Source organism: Puma concolor, chromosome B3 (assembly GCF_028749965.1).
Source record: "Puma concolor isolate L17-30 chromosome B3, mPumCon1.1.hap2, whole genome shotgun sequence".
NCBI classification, from domain to species: Eukaryota; Metazoa; Chordata; class Mammalia; order Carnivora; family Felidae; genus Puma; species Puma concolor.
The window spans coordinates 144,911,656-144,933,813 of NC_141672.1; the positions used below are offsets into that span (position 1 = coordinate 144,911,656).

Here is a 22,158-nt window from a genome sequence, read left to right on the forward strand (position 1 = left end):
TGACTGAGCCGCCCAGGCTCCCCTCTTTGAGCCTCTCTAATTCTCTGCTTGCTCTCCTGGAAACCGGGGATAAGTACTTGTTTCTCAGAAGGTCCTGAGTGACGAATGTGAGGTGCTTAGTGATGCCAGGACATAGGGGGCACTTGACACGGGGGGCAGCATCAGGCCGAGAGGAAGGCCTAGGGGTCCTTCCGTAGGGCCGGGCCAATGCTGAGGTGCAGGGAGGCCCAGCCAAGTACAGCCCGTGGTCCTGACCCCACCTTGCTATCTCTAGCCCTGGGAGCCCGAGCACTCACTGTGACGTGCCCACTCCCGGGTGCAGGGGGACACCCTGGTGCCCGGGCCGGCTCTGGTGGTCTGACACCTTTCCTCTTTGCAGACCGAGGCTCCTCTGCTGATCCGGCCCTACTTGGCGGACATGACTCGCTCTGAAATCCACGCCGTCATGACCGGAGGCTATGCCACCATTGCCGGCAGTCTGCTGGGCGCCTATATCTCCTTTGGGGTATGTTCGCCTCTCCCTTTGTTTGCTGAAAACCTCAAGAACCTGAAGCCCTCCTTTGTGGGCACCCCACACGGCTCCTGGCCAGAGCGACCTGGAGTCTCCTCCCACGGTCTGTGTCCGGAACCCGGGGGGCCGTGACGAAACAGGAGAGGCTACACCTGACTGAGGCAGGCTAGGCGGGCTGGGCCATTCAGCTTCTCGTGTGGCCAGTGGGGGTGAGGATTCCCGGTGTGGCACCTGCTGAGCCCCTCTCGTGTACCAGGCACAGTGCTAGGTATCGGAACATCCCCATTTTACAGAGGAGGAAATTGAGGCTCAGAGAATAAGTGAGATGCCCAAGCCAGGATCTGAACTCACGTCTGTCTGACTCTGAGGCTTGTATACACTGTCCCTCACCTGGGCTGTCCCTGGAGATGTGTCCTACTCTCCCGCGCTCCGCTTCCCCACACCCTTCCTGGATACGAGCCCCTTCCTCTGCTCCTAAATTATTGCTTGTGCAGCTTTCGAATGCAATACATTTCTAGGTCAAATTCCACTGGTGCGATTGGAGCCTTTACACCAATCCCAATACTGTGTGGCAAGCAGAGCGAATCTTCAAATGTGTCCCCTACAAAGTGCCTGGTAATTATGCTCTGCATTTGTTAAACGCCCTGTACTTACGTGTGCTTTCGCATGCAAATATTTTTAAAAAAATTTTTTAAATGTTTATTTATTCTTGAGAGAGAGAGAGAGAGAGAGAGAGAGAGAGCGCGCACACGCGCGCACGCACACAAGTGGGGGAGGGGGAGAGAGAGAGAGGGAGACCCAGAATCCAAAGCAGGCTCCAGGCTCTGAGCTGTCCGCACAGAGCCCGACGCGGGACTCAAACTCACAAACGGTGAGATCATGACCTGAGCCAAAGTCAGATGCTCAACCGACTGAGCCATCCAAACGCCCCAAGCAAATCTTTTTTTTTTTTTAAGTTTTACTTTATTTATTTATTTTTGAGAGAGACAAAGACAGCACTAGTGGAAGGGTGGCAGAGAGAGGGAGGGAGGGAGAGAGAGAGAGAGAGAGAGAGAGAGGGACTCCCAAGCAGGCTCGCACTGTCAGAGCATCGGGGCTCAAACTCATGAAACTATGAGATCGTGACCTGGGCCGAAACCAAGAGTCGGACGCTTAACTGACTCAGCCACCCAGGTGCCCCTCACATGCAAATCTTTAAAGATCTTAATTTTTTTCTTAAATATCAAAGAAATTCTTGCTTCTTACAGAAGTGAAGAAAGTAAAAAGAGAACTTCAAACCCACTTCTCACGGGGAGCTGCTTTTACTAGATAAGCAGATTAGCAGTTCTCTAACTGGGAACTCGTTAGAAATGCAAATTCTTGGCCCCCACTCCAGACCTGCTGAGCCAGAAACACTGGGGAAGGGGCCCCATCTCCTGTATAATGACAAGCCTTCCACATGGCTCTGATGCTCAATTTGAGAACCACCGACTTAGAATACATCATTCCAGATCTTTCTGTGTAGTCATTTAAGTATGGATACCTGAATACACACATGTTTGCCTTCTTTTCTACTAAAAATGAGGTAATTCTACCCATGCTTTTCTGCAGTTTGCCTTTTCTCTTGCAAAATTCTGAACATGACATGAAACCCAGTAGGTATAAAGGAAAAGGTTGACAGAGCTACTGGTAAAAATGAAAAATGTCTGTATGGTGAAAGTCACAGTTTTTGAAAAGTTTAAATGATGGATCAGGCAAAAACAGTTCATAAATCATAAAAAGGTATTCCAGCTCCCTGATAGTCAAGGAAAATAAAACAATCATAAGATATGCAATATTTTACATGCCTCACAATGGGACAGTCTTGATGGGAGTGTAATTTGCTGTAACCTTTTGGGAGAACATCTATCAGTCAGTTTAAAAATACTCTTTCCCCGGGCGCCTGCGTGGCTCAGTCAGTTAAGTGTCTGACTCCAGCTCAGGTCATGATCTTATAGTCTGTGGGTTTGAGCCCTACATGAGGCTGTGTGCTGACAGCTCAGAGCCTGGACTCTGCTTTGGATTCTGTGTCTCCCTCTCTCTCTCTGCCCCTCCCCTGCTTGTGCTCTGTCTCTCAAAACAAACAAACAAATAAATAAATAAATGTTGAAAAAAATAAAAAAAACAAAAAACCTCTTTCCCTTTGATCCAGTTAGGAATATTACGATACAGAAATGCTTTCCCAAGCGGTCAAAAAAGGCCAAACTCCAACATTATTTGTAATAACAACAACAACACCTGGGTGGCATTAAGCACCGACTTCGGCTCAGGTCATGATCTTATGGTTCGTGGGTTCTAGCCCCGCATTGGGCTCTGTGCTGACAGCTCAGAGCCTGGAGCCTGCACCAGATTCTGTGTCCCCCTCTCTCTCTGCCCTTAGCCTGCTCACGCTCTGTCTCTCAAAAATAAAATAAATGTTAAATTTTTTTTAAAAAAAAAAGGAAAGAAAGAATGAATGAAAGAGAGAAAGAAAGAGAGAGAAAAGAAAGAAAGAAAGGAAGAAAGAGGAAGGAAGAGAGGGGGGAAGAAAGGAAGGAAGGAAAAGAAAGAAAGAAAGAAAGAAAGAAAGAAAGAAAGAAAGAGGAAGGAAGAGAAAGAAAGAGAAAGAAAGGAAGGAAGAGAGAGAAGGAAAAAAGAAAGAAAAGAGGAAGAAAGAGGAAGAAAGGAAGAGAAAGAAAGGAAGAGAAAGAGAAGAAAGGAAGGAAGAGAAAGAAAAAAGAGAAAGAGAAAGAAAGAAAGAAAGAAAGAAAGAAAGAAAGAAAGAAAGAAAGGAAGAGAAATAAAGAAAGAGAAAGAAAGGAAGAGAAAGAGAGAGAGAAGAAAGAAAGGAAGGAAGAGAGAGAAGGAAAAAAAGAAAGAAAGAAAAGAGGAAGAAAGAGGAAGGAAGGAAGAGAAAGAAAGGAAGAGAAAGAGAGAAGAAAGGAAGAGAAAGAAAAAAGAGAAAGAGGAAAGAAAAGAAAAAGAAAGAAAGAAAGAAAGAAAGAAAGAAAGAAAGAAAGAAAGAAAGAAAGAAAGAAAGAGGGAGAGGAACGACCTAGATGCCGAGCAGGAAGGGAATGAGCTGAGTAGGTTCGTCCAGGCCAGGCACTGTGGCTCAGCGTCTAGAGTGAGGTGGGCCTCCTCTTGCGGATGGAGAGCAAAGGCCCACCTCTCATTGCCCACAGGGTCTCCTGAGGGATGCTGCGTGTTGCAGGGGTGGAGGGGGCAGGGGAGAGGAGGAGGCTAGGACAGCCCACCCTGCCCCCTCCTCCGGTCGCAAATTTCACCTGTCTCTCTCACCTCTGCCCCTGGGAGCAGGCAAGGGGACAAGCCACCCTGCCCTCAGTCCCTCCTTCCCTCAGGACACATGGACCACGGGGTAGGTAAGCTGAGCTCCACATACCCACAGAGCTGCCTGGGCAGGGCGGATGCCGTGTGACTTTTCCAGAAGGCCCCTTGCGCTCTGGGGCTTTGATCTTCTGGAACCCTCCTATCTAGAATTTTCAAGATCACCCGGTTCACACTTGTCTCGCCAAGGCCTAGAGAGAACCCATCAGGGCTGGTGCCCCACCACCACCCCGGATTGATTTCGGAATGTTATTCGTTTTCTATTTTTATTTTTTTAAGTTTATTTATTTTGAGAGAGACAGAGAGAGAGGAAGCGGGGGAGGGGCAGAGAGCATGAGAGGATCTCAAGCAGGCTGCACGCTGTCAGCACAGAGCCAGACGTGGGGCTCGAACCCAAAACGTGTGAGATCATGACCTGAGCCGAAATCGAGAGTCGGATGCTCAACCGACTGAGCCACCCAGGCGCCCCTGATTTCTGAAGGAATTTGATATTTCAAAAATGGAAACTCAAGACTTTGTTCCTGAAATTTTTTTTCCTGGCCGCATGTTGGGGGAGGGGATGCCCTGTCAGGACTTAGGGCCTTTTGAAGGGCCTTGACGTTGCTCTGGGTTCCACAGCCGGTTAAAAGAATGGTATTCTTCCCACTGCAAGAGGCTTGCTGTCATTACTTCAGATTAAAATACTGCAAGAACTCTCCTTTTCCACCGTCTGCCTTGCCCCTCGGCTTCGGTTCCTTCCCTGTCTCGGGGCCAGAGTTCGGGCCCAAGCCCCAGGCAGTCGCACCTCCCCTTGAAGGGACCCGGGTGCCCACTTCCCTTTAGCTCAGCAGACTGTGCAGAGGCCACCAGGGTCCCCAAGCACAGCCTCTGGAGCGGAAGCCTCAGGCCCCACCGCTGGCCCAGGTGAAAAGCACCCGACCCTCCTTCCCTCCCTGCTCCCGAAGGGCCTTTAGTCTGGGGTCAGCGAAGCTCTCTTCTGCCCCCACCTGGCTCTTGGCCGTCACTGCAGCGGCCCCAGGACACTCCCACAGCCCCGCCTCCCCACTCCTTCTTCTCTCTCCCCCAGGACGCTCCTCTGCCCTCAGCCCCTGAATTCCACAAAGATCCCTCTTGCCCATTCCTTGTTTCTCTTTGTTGCTCAACTTCCGGCTCCCTTTGCCCCGCTTCCCTCCCATTGGATGTTTCTAGACCGGCGCCGTCCGATGCGGTCCCCACTAGCCACACGCGGCCATTGAGCCCTTGAAATGTGGCTGGTCTGAAATGAGATGTGCTATGAGACTCAGCAGGGGGGGAAAGTGGATTCATTTTATTGCTTTTATATGGATTACATGAGTGGAAAGATAATGTTTTGGATATGTTGGGTTACCTAAAATTCATGACCAAAAATGATTTTACCTGTTTCTCTTTACTTTTTATTTGTTATTTACTTATTATTATTTTTTAATGTTTATTTTTGAGAGAGAGACAGAGACAGAGTGCGAGCAGGGGAGAGGCAGAGAGAGAGGGAGACACAGAATCCGAAGCAGGCTCCAGGCTCTGAGCTGTCAGCACAGAGCCCGACGCGGGGCTTGAACTCACAGACCACGAGATCATGACCTGAGCCGAAGTCGGGCGCTCAACCGACTGAGCCACCCAGGCGCCCCTCCTTCTCTTTACTTTTTAAAAATTTATTTATTTATTTATTTTGAGAGACAGCATGAGTGGGGGAAGGGCAGAGAGAGGGAGGCAGGGAGGGAGGGAGAGAGAGAATCCCAAGCAGACTCCTCACTGGCAGCGCAGAGCCCGACTGGGGGCTCAATCCTACGAAGCGAGTGATCATGACCTGAGCCCAAGTCGGGAATCGGAGGCCTGACTGAGCCGCCCAGGCACCCCTCTCTTTACTTTTTTAATTGGCTACTAGAGAATTTAAGACGAGACCTGGTTCTCATTATATTTGTACTGGGCAACACTGGTCTAGACCTTCTCCCCTGCTCCGAGGTCCCGGGCTCACTGAGTCTGTTCACTGAGACCTCCATATAAATCTCCTTTCTCACCATAGTTCCCCAAAGCTCTAAAGGAGGCCCCAGCCCTCTCCACCAACCGCAGGAGCTGGCCTCTCCACCCACCCCTCTTTGGCCCAGGGACCCCTGTGAGAGGCGCTGTGAACACAGGCTGGGCAGGGTGATGTTGAGGGGATCAGCCACCGATGTTCCTCAATTGACTGTGCAAGAGTGGGGGCCCCTGGGGGCCCCTGGGGCCGCGTCTGTGAGGTTCTGAGCCCGGCCAAGTGAGCGTGAGCTATGTGACTTCCACATCTGTCAAGTGGGCAGGACTATTGCCTACCTCACAGCAGTTTAAGAATTAAATGCAATAATAGGTTACAAAAAAAAATTTTTTTGAAAGCGGGGCGGGGGGCACCTGGGTGGCCCAGTCGGTTGAGCATCCAACTTCAGCTCGGTTCGCGATCTCACAGTTCGTGAGTTCGAGCCCCGCGTCGGGCTCTGCGCGGACAGCTCCGAGCCCGGAGCCCACTTGGGATCCTGTGTCTCCCGCTCTCCCTGCCCCTCCCCCGCTCATGCTCCGTCGATCTCCCTCTCAAAAATAAATAAACATTAAAAAATTAAAAAAAAATAAATGAACGCGATAATAGAAAACGGCAGTGTGAAACAAGTGGTAGCTCTTTCTCCGACGGGTTAGGGTCGGAAATCTCTCCTGAAACTGGCCCATTGTGCGCTGTAGACTTGTGTGGATTTCTTTCCTCCCTCACTAAAGGTGTTTTTGAAAATTCAAAGGCAGGACCCCTACCCTCTATCTCTGTCCACCTGGGATGCCTTTGGGTAAAGAGAGGAAACCTTTGGGCGGGAGCGGGCCCTGGGACGGTTTTCCTTGGGGAATGGGGGTGTCACAGCCAGTGTGGACCGACCCAGTGCCCCGGGGAGGCCGGCCTGGGCCAAACTCAGTCCTTTCCAAGCTGAAATGAGCAGCCGGAGCACGTGAGGCTGCAGCCGTGACCGGCCTGCTGGGACGGTGTCCAGGAATGTGACATTGCAGGACGCGTTCCCGCTCAGGTTGGCAAACTAGACGTGACCTCCGTGACCTCCGAGGTGGAGGAAGGGGGAGGGTCCTGGCTGAGGGAGGGAAAACCCCGAGATTCCAGGTATGGTACAGTCCCCAGTGGGTCTGAGCAGCCCCGAGGAGGCCAGCGACATCCCAAAGCCCAGCCAGAAACATCCAGAGAGGACGTCTGTCCCGAGGCCGGCCCCTTCCCATGAGGAGCAGGGCCTGTGACCGGGTGTGCGCAGGGGGAGCGGGGGTCGGTGCCGGATACTCCTCTTAAGACGTTTCCATTCCCCGCTGGGAAAGAAACAAAGGGGTTTAAAACCACAGGCAGAAGGACAGACATCACAGAGCCTTAGAGGGTCTCCGAGGCCCGGTTCCTCCAGGTTTCTTCTCCAGGCTAATAAAAGCCTGGACATGTAGCTTAAACTTAACTCCTCTCCTTTTGCCCCTTTTTTATGTAAAATTAAGGAACTACAGGTGATTTTTTAATAAACTTTAAGGAGAAGAAGTCTATTTTCCTTTTGTGTTTATAAAAGCAATATGCAGCGTTGTGGACATGTAGACATACGCCAAAAAGCAAAAAGCAGAGAAAATCATCACGGCCCCACTAGCCAGGGACAGACAATCGGCCAACAATTTTGGCGTGTCTCTTGCTGATCTTTTCATGCATAGTTGTGGAAGGTTTTGGTCCCCCCCCCCCCTCCATCGTGCGGTTATGCTCTGTATGCAATTTTGTGGGCATCTCCCCATGTTATTGCAAAGCCTTGGTAACCTTCGTTTTCAATGGCAGCTTGACAATGCTTAGCCATTCTGTTGTCGTTAGATGTTTGGGTTGGCTCCAGTCTTTTCACTTGGTAAATAATACAGTGTTGGGGAAATGTCCCATCTAGCTCTGGGGGAAGGGAACAGGGGAGCAGAGGGTTTGAGGCCACAGTGAGGACCAAAAAGTGGCTGTTGTAGTAGACAGATTTCCTAAGAGCTCTCCGACCACAGGAGTGGGTGTGATGGGCTGCCTCGAAGTGATGAGCTCCCCGTCACAGGAAGTATTTTCTTCACAGTAAATAAGGACATTCTTATACCAGGAGGTCAAAGTAGGTCGCCTCGTGGATCCATCCCGACTCTCCTTCTGTGAGCTTTCTCTGAAACCATCACGAACCCCTCAGCCAAGGGAGGACCGGCCCTCAGATGAGTGGTCAAAGGGAGACAGCCTAGGAGGGAAGGAAGAACTTGGAGCTTGGAGCCGAAGACAGAGTCCTTCTCCGTCTTCATCTGGGGCAGGTTACGTTTAATCTTGTGGGGACTCGGTTTCCTTTCTGTGCTGTGGGATACCACTTCTAGAAGTCCTAGAGGGAAACACGAGGTTCTGTACACACAGCCTGTGACCGCTTACACTGTCAGTAACGATGACAGCAGCACTGACGATGACGACAGACAGTGGGGCAGGGTACACATGCCCTCTGCTGGCCTGGGCTGCACTCCTGCCAGGGACATTTCCTCTGTCTCCTCCTAAGCCCCATTCTGTCTCTCTCTCTCTCTCTCTCTCTCTCTCTCTGCAAAGCACTCATTTTATTAATTCTAACAATGTTTTTATTTTTGAGCGAGAGAGAGAGAGAGAGAGAGAGAGAGAGAGAGCAAGCTGGGGAGGGAGCAAGAGAGAGGGAGACAGAATCTGAAGCAGGCTCCGGGCGCCCCCAGCTGACAGCACTGAGCTGGACCCACGTGGGGCTGGACCGCACTAACCATGAGATCGTGACCTGAGCGCAAGTGGGACACTTAACCCCAAAAGCCCCATTCTCAATCCTGCAGATCGATGCTGCCTCCCTGATTGCTGCCTCGGTCATGGCCGCCCCTTGTGCGCTGGCCCTCTCCAAGCTGGTCTATCCCGAGGTGGAGGAGTCCAAGTTTAGGAGCCTGGAAGGGGTGAAACTGACCGGCGGGTGAGCACAGCCTGAGGGCGGCCTGCGGAGGGGGCTGTGGGAGGGATGGGGTGAGGGGGGGTCAGGAAGGGGAGGCAGGGAGCAGGGCTGGGGGAGGCTGAGGGGGAGAGGCTGGGAGGGAAGCAGGAGCAGAGGCGTGGGGCAGCAGCCGCCTCTCCGCCCAACCCCCGGGCCCTCCCCACTGCTGCCCTGCGCGTCCTGCGTCTCAGTTTCCAGTCTGGGACCAGCGGGAAACCACCGGCTCATCAAACAGAGCAGCCTGGGATTGCTGCTGGGTATTGCTCAGTCAGTTACGTGTCCGACTTCGGCTCAGGTCATGATCTCTCAGTTCATGGGTTCGAGCCCCGCGTCGGGCTCTGTGCCGACAGCTGGGAGCCTGGAGCCTGCTTCAGATTCTGTGTCTCCCTCCCTCTCTGCCCCTCCCCTGCTCATGCTCTGTCTCTCTCCCGAAAATAAACATTAAATTTTTTTTAAAAAACAAATAAACAAAAGTCAAAAGAAACAGGTGATTTTAACGACAAGTTTTTGAGCAGTCTTCACGCCCGGCACGAGGCTTGAATTCACAACCCTGAGATCGACACCTGAGCTGAGATCAAGAGTCAGACACTTAACTCACTGAGCCCACCCGGGTGCTCCTTAATAACATATTTTTTAACCCAATGTGCCCCAAATATTGTCATTTCAACATGTAGTAAATATAAAACATCATTAATGAGTGACTTCATGTTCTTTTTTTTGTACTTAATCTCTGCAATCTGGCATGTGCTTTTTTTTTTATTTTTTCTAATGTTTATTTTATTTTTGACAGAGAGAGACAGAGCATGAGTGGGGGAGGGGCAGAGAGAGAGGGAGACACAGAATCGGAAGTAGGCTCCAGGCTCCCAACTGTCAGCACAGAGCCCGACGCGGGGCTCGAACTCACAGACCGTGAGATCATGACCTGAGCCGAAGTCGGCCGCTTGACCGACTGAGCCACCCAGGCACCCCTGCTTTATACTTACAACACAGCTCAGCGCTGGCCAGGCTCCTTCCAAGTGCTCTGAAGCCACACGTGGCTGGTGGCTTCCGCCTGTGGACACAGCACGTTGTGGACAGCCGGGTCTAATCCTAATGCCGGGTTCAGCGCCTTCTCCCCCCCTCCCCCATCCCCCCATCAGCACCTTCTCACTCCCTCCCCCGCCCCAGGGTCTCAGAACAAAGACAAGGACCCTGGGCTCTGAAGTGCATCGTCCAAGCTTCCTCTCTGAGCCTATAGGATGAGAAGGCCCACTGTTTGTGGGGACAGTTTAATCACGACAGTTTGTGGTCCCAAAACAGAGACGCTCAGAACCTCTTAGAAGCAGCCAGCAGTGGGGCTGCTGTCTCCGTGAAGCTGGTTGCCAACATCGGAGCCAACCTGATCGCCTTCCTGGCGTTGCTGGCCTTCGTCAACGCGGCCCTGTCCTGGCTGGGAGCCATGGTGGGCGTCCAGGAGCTCAGCTTCCAGGTATAGCTGTGCTGCCCTCTTGGCCCGCGAGGGGCGCCCTGGGGGCGGGGGGGTGGGCGCCAGTGGGTGGACACCCAGCAGAGCCCAGGCCAGCCCCTGTCATGGCAGCCGCCCTTGTCCCTGTGCCTCACTCAGCTCATCTGCTCCTATGTCCTGCGGCCCGTGGCCTTCTTAATGGGTGTGACCTGGGAGGACTGCCCGGTGGTGGCCGAGCTGCTGGGGATCAAGCTGTTCCTGAACGAGTTCGTGGCCTATCAGGGGCTCTCCCAGTACAAGCAGCGCCGCCTGGCCGGAGTCGAGGAGTGGGTGGGCACCAGGAAGCAGTGGATCTCCGTGAGTGTCCTGGTCCCCTCCGTGAGCCCCCTGCAGCTGCCGTCCTGGCTCCCGGACGGGCGGTGGACACGCCCGCCCCCCAGCCCTACTGCCCTGAGCAACCAGCCGGCTTCAGGCCTCGCTGCCGCCTTCCTGAAAGCCTTTTAGGAGGCTGGGCTGCAAGGAAACAGTCTTTTTTAAAATGTTCATTTATTTTGAGACAGAGAGGGAGCACAAGCAGGGGAGGGGCAGAGAGAGCGAGAGAGACAGAATCCCAAGCTCGAACCCACGAACCCTGAGATCGTGACCTGAGCCGAAATCAAGAGTCGGACACTCAACCGACTGAGCCCCCCAAGGTGCCCCAGGAAAGGGTCTTGTTGGGGGAGATCTAAGATCTCCCTGTAGATGGGCCACCATCCTGTGTGGCTTCGGGACAGCCACTGCGCCTTGCCTCTCCTGCTGGAAACTGGTGTCGTTTGTGCCGCGGCTGTCCTCAAAGGGACACACGTCCGCGTCCAGTGAGCAGAGGGAGCGAGCTGGGGAGGCCCCACCACGTTCACTGCCATTCTATCGGATTCAGTTCAGGGGCTGGCTTTTTCTGTGGCTAAAAGTTCTATAAAATGAAACTTTCTAAACAAATAAAAGCTTTGTGGCATCACTGAGAATAAAACAGTTACTTGTCACCTCGCCATCCTAAAATAACAGCTAGTGTTGTTTTATGCATTTTCTTCTTTTTCTTAAGACAGTTTACACGGTTGCCATTACATATATAATTTTTTGAGGGGGGGGCGCAGGTGAGTGAGGAGCAGAGAGAGAGAAGCGGGGCTCACCTGGGGCTCAAGCTCACCCAGTGCGGGACTTGAACTTACGAACTGTGAGATCGTGACCTGGGCCGAAGTCAGATGCTTCACCCCTGAGCCACCCAGGCACCCCCACACAGTGGCCATTATAGCACCCACCCGGGCTGGTAGCCGGCTTTTCCCCACCTGTTTCTGACAGAAACATTATCTGTGACGTATGTATGCTGACGGATTTCACCAAGACCCCTGCCGTTGGGCCCTCCGGGTTAATTGCATCGTTTGGCTGTTTTACGCGGTGCTGAAATGAGTGACTGTGTGCACAGAGCTGCTCCCTCCTCTCGGATCATTTCCTCCGGAGCTTTCCCAGATGCGGGAAGACTGAATCACAGGGCCTGAATCCTCCAGCGGCTGCTGCCAGTAACTTCCCTAAAGGGTGGGGGCAACTGAAATCGCCCCCCCGGCCGTGCCCTGAGCGCTGGTTTTACCGCTAAACGGCACGGAGCAGCCTCTTTGGAAAAAATTAAAAAGTTGTGCCACTTTAGCGGACCAATAACGGCTCGTTGGCATTTCTTGGGTTACTAGGAACTTTTAACACAAACTATTTTTTCTTGTCTTTGAAATTAGGTTTTAAATTGTAAGGGAATGTAGCCTCCAGTTAAAAAAAAAAGTTTGAGATCGAAAGTACAGATTTCTCCTTGCTCCTTGTCCTCAACCCCTGTGTCAGTCTCTCCTCTAGAGATAATGGATGGGATGCTCCTTGAGGATCTTTTTTTTTTTTTTTTTTAATTTTTTTCAACGTTTATTTATTTTTGGGACAGAGAGAGACAGAGCATGAACGGGGGAGGGGCAGAGAGAGAGGGAGACACAGAATCGGAAACAGGCTCCAGGCTCTGAGCCATCAGCCCAGAGCCCGACGCGGGGCTCGAACTCCCGGACCGTGAGATCGTGACCTGGCTGAAGTCGGACGCTTAACCGACTGCGCCACCCAGGCGCCCCGAGGATCTTTTTTTATGAACTTCTTTCCTTTCGCAAGTGTTTGTTGAGACCTCTAAGGTGCCAGGCACTCTGCTGGGCACCAGAAATTAGAAGGGAAATTAGACAGATACGGTCCCCAGTGTCATGGAACTTACATCTAGTGAAAAGAACAAGAAAGCAAAGGAATAAAAAGTAAAATAAGTCCTTTGTGTTAAGTTCTATGAAGGAAACAAGAAGAGGAAACAAAGGGGTCTTCCTGGGCTGGGCGAGTCACAAAAGGCCCCCCTGAGGTGTGGCAGTTAGGCCAAGACTTGGAGGGTGGAGAAGGGGCCAGGTGAAGCTGGGAAGAATATTCCAGGCAAAGAAAAGGCACGTGCAAAGGCCCTGAGGTTGAAAAACACTCGTTTGGAAAATTGAAAGGAGAGAGGCACAGTTAGAGCAGGTGGTAATCATAGAAGAGACTGGCATAGGCTGAGGAGTAGTCGAAAGTTCCTGAAGATTTGACACTTGACATTTTAAGATTACACAGGCTGCTGGATAGAGGGTGATTGTAGGTGAGCAAGCAGGATGCAGGAGCCTTAATATTTTTCCATCAATTTGTATAAATTATGTTATAAAGACATTAACCTTTTTCTTTTTTTTTGTTTTTTTAAATCTTTTTCTAATGTGTTTTATACACGTATTTTTCCCAGTCTTTCCTCCCCCTTCATCTTGTATTCAGGGATTTTTCTGGTAACAGATTTTACAACAAATCTTTTCCTCTGTGATTTCTTCTATTACTTCTAAACTTAGAAAGGTATCTCCGTTCCAGAAATCTGGGAAGTGTTAAATTCCTGAAACATTATGGTGAAATATTTAAAAGCGTAACTTTTGCAGTCAGACAGAACTGAATTCCAACTCTGACACAGCTACCTTCATGCTGGGTGACCTTCCGCAGTTACTTACCCTCTCTGAGCCTCAGTTTTGCTCCTGTCCAAAATGAGAGTTATAACGCTACCTCGTAAGTATAATTATTATCTTCTTCTATTTTCTATTATTTGATGTTTGAAATACCAGTATTTATCTGCTTCAGTGCTCTAGAACTGATTTTTTTTTTTTTAATGTGGCATGAGATATGGTGTAAGCCAATTTTTTTTTACTCTAAACTGTTCCACTTGGGTCTTAACATCTCTTTCTGGGAAATTAACTGTTTACGTGGGAAGAGAAGAAGAATTACTTTGCTTAACTACCTAGTGTCTGCCTGGTACTTCCCATGCGGTGTGTGACCCTCCTGACAGCCTTCCGGGCAGGTGCTATGATTCCCACATTCCACATGGAGACGCGAAAACTGCACTTGACCTTAGCCAAAAGGCCGAGACGCGATGAGACGCGAAAACTGAAAGAGGCTGTTGACTTGCTTAATCTGGTCATAGGTGGGGACAAGCCTGGAGCCCGCGTTGGCTGGGCTCCCAGGTCCTCACTGTCTTCAGCAGGCCGTGCTCCGGTGTCTCTAAGTCTCAGAGCCCAAGTCAAGTCTGCAGTGTTGGGAAGGGTCGTTCCCCCAGCGCCCCCCGGGGCACAGAGCTCAGTGGGGCCAAAGCGAGAGGGCAGGGCGAGCCTGAATCATACCAGGAAAGGCTGGCAATGAAGATAAGGGGCCTGAGGGCACCTGGGTGGCTCAGTCTGTTAGGGGACCGACTTCTGCTCAGGTCACGATCTCACGGTTGTGGGTTTGAGCCCCGCGTTGGGTTCTCTGCTGTCAGCACCTTGCCTGATTTGGATCCTCTCTCTCTGCCCCTCCCCCACAGTCAGTCTCTCCCTTCAAAATAAATAAACATCTAAAAAAAAATTAATGAAGGTAAGGGGACTGAAGTGACAGAAAGGGGGCTGTTTCTCAGGTGGTGCAGCCTGCACAGACATGGAGGCGGTGTTTGAGGCCCGGGAGGGGCAGCAAAGGTCAAAGACGCACCGGATACGGGTGAAACTTGGGCCAGGGAGCCAGGGCGGTGTGGGGGCGCCCCGTCCCAGCCAAGGGACGCCCCTCCTCACTCATCCTCTGTATTTTCAGGTCAGAGCAGAAATCCTCACGACGTTCGCCCTCTGTGGATTCGCCAACTTCAGCTCCATTGGGATCATGCTGGGAGGCCTGAGTGAGTCCGGCAACCTGGGCGGCTGGGGGCCTGGCTCTGAGACAGCTTCCTGGGGATCTTGGGCCTCGGTTCTCCCATGCGTTCAGGGCAGGGCCTGAGCAAGATGGCGGTGGGGGTTCCTCCCGGCCCATGACTTCTCTGCGCCAGGGATCGGCACCTTGGGGTTCGCACCTTGGCCTTGCAGGCCAACCCCGGCTCAGGGGTCTGGGGAGGAGCAGCAAGTGGGGTGCTGGCCCGAGGCTTTGGCCCGCAGGCTCCCATACCCGCGGTGGACACGCAGCCCTGGCGAGGCCTAGGGAGGAAGGCACAGTTCTCGGCTCTTTACCAAAAAATGTCCACTCTTCACAGTCCCCCTGCCTGGTGGTGTAACTATCCCATTTTACAGAGTAGGACACTGAGTCTTGGAGAAATGGAGTGATGGCCCCAGAAGTGGCTGAGCCCGTATTTAATCCCAGCTCGGCCTGACTCCAAACTCATGTTCTCTTCCCACATCTGCCGTTGAGGGTGGCAGCTGTGGAGTGCTACCTGGAGCCTCAAATCAGGCCAAGGAGGGTTCCCAAACTCAGTGAGTGGTCAGCAGGGCGACATCTATCCTTCTGGCCGCCCAGAAGAGGGAGGGGAGCCAGCAGGTGCATCCAGCGGTGCAGAGTCCGGGCGGAGGGGCATATGGCTTCCTGGCCTGAAGCACTCCCGTGCCCTTGCAGCCTCCATGGCCCCCCAGCGGAAGAGCGACTTCTCACAGATAGTGCTCCGGGCGCTCTGCACGGGGACCTGTGTGTCGCTGGTGAATGCCTGCGTGGCCGGTGAGTGCAGGCCTGGCAGAGCCTGATTTTCTAGCCGGCTCCCATCCAGGGTCGGACACCGAAGCCCTGGGCCCTCCGGAAGTCCCTGGGGGTGGGGAGTGGGGGGCACAGACCCTGCCCAGCAGCTGCCTTCCCTGCGCAGGGATCCTCTATGTGCCCAGGGGGGCTGAAGTTGACTGCACGAGCCTCCTGAACACAACCGTCAGCAGCAGCAGCTTTGAGGTGTACCAGTGCTGCTGTGAGGCCTTCCGGAGGTGAGGCCTGGGTCGTGGGGCTACGGGACCCCGCAGTAATGGGGTGCAGAAGACCTGAGTGCCTTAGGGGTGCCTTTGGCACCGGGGTAAGGGGTAGAAATGTCATGGCTGTGGCCAATGTGGCCAGGGGAGGCGGAGGCGGGGCCTGAAGACCAAACTTGGGGACGAAGGGGGACCAGAGGCACAGAGCAGCTCCCCTAGGGTTGCACAGCCTTTAGGGGCCAGCAGGGCCAGGCCCGGAGCCCAGACCGCAGCCTTTGCTTCTTTTCAGCACCAGCGCAGAGGTCAGCCGCGGGGCCCTGGACACCTGCTGTCGATTTTACAACCACACGACCTGTGCGTAGCCGGGACGGCACGTCTTCGGCCCTCTGGGGGAGCCACAGGGCTTAGAGTCGCCTCAGTCACACAGTTGGAAAGGAGCGATGGGGCGGGCAGGCAGAGGCCGGATGGTATGGAGGTGAAGGATGCTCCCCAGTCCTTGCCCCCTTCCTGCTCCCTCCCGAGATGTGAATTCTTGGGGTCGCCTCTGCCTCCTCGTCTCGCCCCTCCACATCCAAAGAGCACCCTGGTCTCTGTCTTCCCACCTTGCGTCTCTCACATGCTTCTGTTATGGGGTCCCTCCCTCTTCCTCCTCTGGGCACGTGAATCTTGCCTCTGCGGGACGGGTTCTCCTGGGAACCCCTGCCTCTACTTTCAAAGACTCCCCCACCGCCTTTGCCCACAGCACATCCCAAACTGGTGTCCCGTGAAACACTGGCCGACAAGGTGTTCAGGAGATTCCAGGATCCACCAGGCTTGGGAAACTAGGCGCTGAATAAAGTTAGACAGGTTTTACTTTGTGTTTGTTTCTGTTTTACTGTGGGCTCGTCAAAGCTTGATATAGACATGAAGGGAGACGTTTTCCAAATTTTGGGGAGAGCGCAAGCGGGGGAGGAGCAGAGAGAGGGGGACAGAGGATCCAAAGTGGGCTCTGCATTGACAGGCTGTCGGCACAGAGCCCGACGTGGGGCTTGAACTCACGAACCATGAGATCATGACCTGAGCTGAAGTTGGACACTTAACCACCTGAGCTGCCCAGGTGCCCCCCCAACTCAGCCTTAGCAACTTTATGAAGTCAGGTACTGTTAGTATCCCTGGTGGCTGAATCAGAGGCCCAGAGAAGTTAGGTAACTCGCCCAAAGCGACACAGCTAGGAAGAGGAAGAGGCAAGATTTGAACCCAGGCCATCCGGCTTCACAAGCTGTGTTTGACCTCCCGGCTAGGTTGCTAACATTCAAGGAACTCAGTTGGGTGGGGGACTTGTCCTTACCTCCTCCCCTTGCCTTTTCTCCCCAGTCCAATCCTGCTGTTCCGCTGGGTCAGGCTTCTGATGTGTCTTCCCTGTCTCTGAGCCTTCGTTTCTGGTGTCCCCATCACCCAGCACGCCCTGCCCCTCTCCCTTTTGCCTTTGCCGCTCCTACCTCACTTCCCACTTCCCCAGCAGCTTTGGGGGAGTGGCCTGTGGTGCACCTGTCCCTGTGGCCGCTGCTCCCTCACTCACCTCTGGCGGATCAGGCTTCCCAGTTGGAGCCAGCGCTGGCCTGAGGCAGCAGGCGCTCTGCTCTGTCAGGGAGTGTGCTCCACCGGGCACTGGCCTTGCTCCTTGGGACGCCCACAGGCTGCCCTCAGGGCCTGAGTCCTTCCCCTTAGTTCTGCAGACTGGAGCCTTGGCTTGACCCCCACACCCCATGTCTAGGCCCTTATCCCTGCCCCAGGTCCCCCTGAGCTGTCACAGGCCACCCTCCCACGGGAACTGAACCATTTCCCCGTATCAGACCCAGCCCCTTCCCCGCCTGTCCGTCGGGCCATGGAGCTGCCTGAGGGCCTCCCACCCCGCCCTCCTTCCCTGGGACCCCTGCACACATGTCCCTGGAAGACCGTAAGCCCCTTGGCCACGGGACTCCCCGTGCTTCTGTCTCTCCCCTGGGATTCAGCGCAGGGCTGGGCCCACGAAAGGCCACGAATGAACGCACGTGAAAGAATTGCAACTTGTCTCAGAGGCACCAGAGCCTGCGTGTGCCCCGCGCCCTAAGGACACATGCACGTGTACTCACACGTGCCCTCAGCACTGCTCTGATTGAGGGGCAGGCACAGAATTAAGGTCTCCTTAGTCGTCAGGCCTTCCCCCCACCCCCGTGCTCCTTCCGCCTCATTGGGCACCTGCAGAAGCTGGGAGCCCTTTGAGGCTGGGCCTGCAAATAGATTCTGCCCGGAGAAGGCACCGAGGCTGGTGCCAGATGCCCATGCTTAACTGCATCCCAGGCGGCAGCTGTAAGTCAAGCACGGCACAGAAGCCTCCACCTGCGCCCTCCACAGCCAGGACAGACATTGCTAATCAATCACAGCACTCCCCACACTGAACCCGGAAGGGGCTTCAGAATCCCCATCAGTGCGGTGCTGGATGAGCCCACTGAGACTCGGGGTGCCCTTTCGGGAGAGAACTCTTTGCTGCCCTTGTGCTAAGAAATAGATACTAAGAACCCGAGCTGGCATTGATTTTGTGTCCCTGGCCTGGAAAGGGCTGGGGCTTGTGTAAAAGACTCTAGACGTTAAGGGCGTCGGAGCAGAGAGGGATCCTTGCAAAGACTGAGGCCTGTGTCCGCGATCAGTGTGCTCCAGGATTACGCATTGCTTGTTTACTCGGGCGAGGAATATACGCTGCGGACCGGCTGCACCAGTCAGCTCGGGCTGCCGTAACAAAACGACACAGATGGGGCGGCTCAAACGACAAATTTGTTTTGTCATCGATTTGGAAGCCGGAAGCCCAAGACCGGGAGGCCCGCACGACCGGTCTCTGGCGATGTCTCTCTTCCTAGGCTGCAGATGGCCACCCTCTCACTGTGTCCTCACTTGGCAGACAGAGAGACACAGAGAGAGGTAGAGAGAGACCTACAAGCTCTCTGGTGTTTCTTCCTGTAAAGGCGCTAATCCCATCATGGGAACATCATCCTCACGACTTCATCTAACCCTACGTAATCCCCGAGGCCCCATCTCCAAATACCATCACATCGGAGGTAAGAGCTTCCACATGAATTTGGGGGGAACACAGTTCAGTCCATAACACCTACTATGTGCCAGGTTCTGAGCTAGACAAGGGGGACAGCAGTAAACCAGACTCTAATAAGTTAAGAACTGGCATCTACCTCCGAGAAGGTTGGCTGGGAAGGGAAGCCTCGCCAGAGACAGGAGGTGGCTCCCGGTAAGATGACCTTGAGAGGAGGGAAGGGGAAAAGATCTCCCGCAGAACTTCTAGGGCGTCCATAGGTGGCCTGGCCAATGACATTGTTGGAGGCTCTTAGTACATTGGCAAATGAAAATAATGCCAGAATAGGATTATAAAAATTATGATTTATACTGTCGTATATTTTAACACAGAATACACTGTAATATTGGGTTACCCACAAGATAATGACGGGATTTATTTTTCAGCTAAAGCCCAACTGAATAATTTAAAAAGCCGTTTTTATTAATATCAAACACGTTACTGTGATTGCATGTTTTTGTACAGTAGGTTTCTTTTTTTATATATACATTAGGTTTCTTGAAATATGTAGATTCTGTGCTTTTTAAAAAATTTTTCTTTTTAAAATTTATTTATTTTAAGAGAGAGAGAGAGAGAGAGCATAAGTGAGGTAGGGGCAGAGAGAGAGGGAGGAGAGGATCCCAAGCAGGCTCTACACTATCAGCACGTTGCCCAACGTGAGGCTCGAACCCACAAACTGTAAGATCATGGCCTGAGCCGAAGACGGATGCTTCACTGAGCCACCTTAAGGGCCCTGGATCCTGTGCTTTTCTGTATTTAGTGTAATGACGATCAACATTTAAGATATATATTATTTTAAATTAAGTCCTGGTGGGGTGGTCTCATGACCCTTTTTCAGCCAACATGACGCTACAATTGACCTAATTTGGAGATGTCAGCACAGGTCTACACTGGAAGCCGTTCATGGATGTGAGGCTCCCGTCCCCCTTCCTGCTGCCCCCTGCGTGTGCCTGACCAACCACCAGCAAAACGAACTGAATGGGCTTCACTCACGGAAAGGCCTGAGGCCCAGAGCGTGGTGACAGCAGATGTCTCCCAGACGGGACCGGCCGTGGAGCTGACACAGACGGGGAGCACATCTATTCCCGGGGGGGGGGGGGGGGCAGAGGGACTGTCGGCCCGGCCCGGGAGCTGGGAGGCGGGGGGGGGGGGGGGGGCGGTCACACCACGAGGCCCAGACAGTGGCCCGGTAGTGGGCCCAGGCCTCTGCCTCACATCTGGGGAGCTGGGTGAGGGGAAGGGAGCAGCCTGGAACACCGAACCCCGCGTGAGGCGCACACACAGCGTGGCCCACAGTCCGTGCCAAAGACCAACCCCCCACCCCAATCCGCCCTGGACCAGTCTTGCGTAAAAGACAATAAAAGTTAATAGTAATAAAGTCATATGCCATACAAGCCCCAGTTCTTTATTGCTAGCTTCAACAAACATGCAATTATTCTGTCAAATTGCTATGAAGTTTCTGAATGCCACTTTGAGTATCTATTATGTGATTACAGACCTATAAACAGACGCGGGCCACACCACTCCGTGCTTTGAATGCCATCGTCCTATAGTAGTTTCTGTTAATGAAAACTTGTCTGAGAATTGTCTGCTCGGATGATTGTCCTGCAAACTCATCTCTAAGGAGATGTGCGAAAAGACTATGGGACTCTGGTCGGAATCCAGGACACCCGCCTTTCAGATAAGAGAAGGCATGTAAAATGACACACAGTAGGAGAATGCCAAATAGTTTATGCAGATACTGCCCCCTCAAGGGCTGGGGCACAGCCTCCTACCCCGTAAGTGTGGGCTGTGCTTAGTGACTTGCTTGCAAAGAGTGCAGAATGGAAATAGAATAAGAAAGGAACTTTGCTATAGAGGGGGCATCTGGGGGGCTCAGTAGGTCAAGGGTCTGACTTTGGCTCAGGTCATGATCTCCTGGTTTGTGGGTTCGAGCCCCACGTTGGGCTCTGTGCTCACAGCTCAGAGCCTGGAGCCTGCTTTGGATTCTGTGTCTCCCTCTCTCTCTCTGCCCTCCCCTGCTTGCTCTCTCTCTCTCTCTCTCAAAAATAAATAAACGTTAAAAAATTTTAAAAAGAAAAAAGAAAGTAACTTTGCTGTAGAGAAACCTGGCAAACACTTCCTTAGCCAGGTGATCATGGTTGACATCATCAGTAACAAATCCAGGTGATAACATACACCCCTGATATATCGTGTTGAGAGCGACACTTCACCTCTGTGGCCTTTCTCCCCAAGGCCTATAACCCCGATCTAACCGTGAGAAAACCATCAGAGGAACTCAAATTGAGAGTGAGTCTACGTTGGGGGCACCTGGCTAGCTCCATAGGAAGAGTGTGAGACTCTTGATCTCAGGGTCATGAGTTCGAGGCTCACGTTGGGTACGGAGACTGCCAAAAAAAAAAAAAAAAAAGTCTACAAAACACCTGACCAGTGAGCAATCCTCAGAACTCTTAGGGTCACGAGAAGCGAGGAAAGTCTGAGACACTCACAGTCCCGAGGACTCTAAGGAGACAGGGTGACTCGGTATAATGTGGTATTGTAGTGGGTGGATTGTGTCCCTCCCCCCCCCCCCCCCCCCCCGCCACCAAACGATATGTCCAAGTCTCAACTCCCAACAGCTGTGAATGTGACCTCAGGTGGAAATAGGGTCTTACGGATGTAATTAAGTTAACGATCTCTAGAGGAGATTACCCTGAATCTAGGGTGGGCCCTAAATTCAATGACTGGTGTCTTTATAAGAGAAAGGAGAGGGAAATTTGAAATACACCAAGAAGTCCGTGTGACAATATAAGCGAGGCTTGGAGTCATCAGCCAAGACACAGCCCCCGCCATGGGGACGAGCCAAGGAAGACCTGGAGCCACCAGAAGCCAGAAGCAGCGGGAAGGATTCTTCCAGAGCCTTCAGAGGGCCCATGCCCTACTGATTTAGGCCTCCGGCCTCCAGAACTGTGAGTGTGCGTTTCTGTTGTTTTAAGCCACCGGGTTTGTGTTGGTTTGTTAAGGAAGCCCCAGGAGCCAATCCCCCTTGGATGGGATCCTGGAACCGACAAATGACCTTAGAGAAAAACTCATGAAGTCCAAGTCAAGTACGGAGTTTAGACGGAAACACGTTAGCATCAGTCCGTCAGTTGTGACGGTGAGCCGTTGTGATGGGAGAGGTTGGTTAACGAGAGGGGAGACGACGGGATGGACGGCAGCTCTGTACGATTTGTGCAGCCTTTCTAGGTACCTCAAACTATTCTAAAGTTTGGAAGTTTATTTTAACAACGCACTGACGGAAGTTCAGGACGGCTTATAATTCAGCCTGTGGGCAGCTCTGATCTGCACGATGCATTTCCCAGCAGGCAGCCCACCCAAGTCTGAGGTGACCACGGTGATTTCTTTGTCTTCCATCGCTTCTCCCCACGGCCCTGCTGTCACCTCTCCCATCCCCTCTCCTTACTTCCCATTCACGCCTCCAGAGGAAGATGAGTTAGTCCCGCCCT

At 52.7% G+C, this 22,158-nt stretch overlaps 1 protein-coding gene across 5 annotated transcripts in view; it reads left to right on the plus strand.

The window, feature by feature from the left end:
• Window positions 1-16,425, plus strand: part of SLC28A1 (solute carrier family 28 member 1) — a 52,803-nt gene extending 36,378 nt beyond the window's left edge. For 3 of the 5 annotated variants that reach the window (XM_086711650.1, XM_086711649.1, XM_086711651.1), the window contains 8 exons: window positions 380-505; window positions 8,702-8,832; window positions 10,150-10,318; window positions 10,454-10,651; window positions 14,453-14,534; window positions 15,239-15,337; window positions 15,480-15,591; window positions 15,863-16,425. In XM_086711650.1, the coding sequence (XP_086567776.1) occupies window positions 380-505; window positions 8,702-8,832; window positions 10,150-10,318; window positions 10,454-10,651; window positions 14,453-14,534; window positions 15,239-15,337; window positions 15,480-15,591; window positions 15,863-15,935 (990 nt within the window). In that variant the 3' untranslated portion in view covers window positions 15,936-16,425. Of the gene's footprint in view, window positions 1-379; window positions 506-8,701; window positions 8,833-10,149; window positions 10,319-10,453; window positions 10,652-11,629; window positions 11,884-14,452; window positions 14,535-15,238; window positions 15,338-15,479; window positions 15,592-15,862 lie in introns of those variants that run through there. The other 2 variants (XM_086711652.1, XM_086711653.1) reach the window with 2 other exon arrangements.
• Window positions 16,426-22,158: the final 5,733 nt, after the last annotated feature.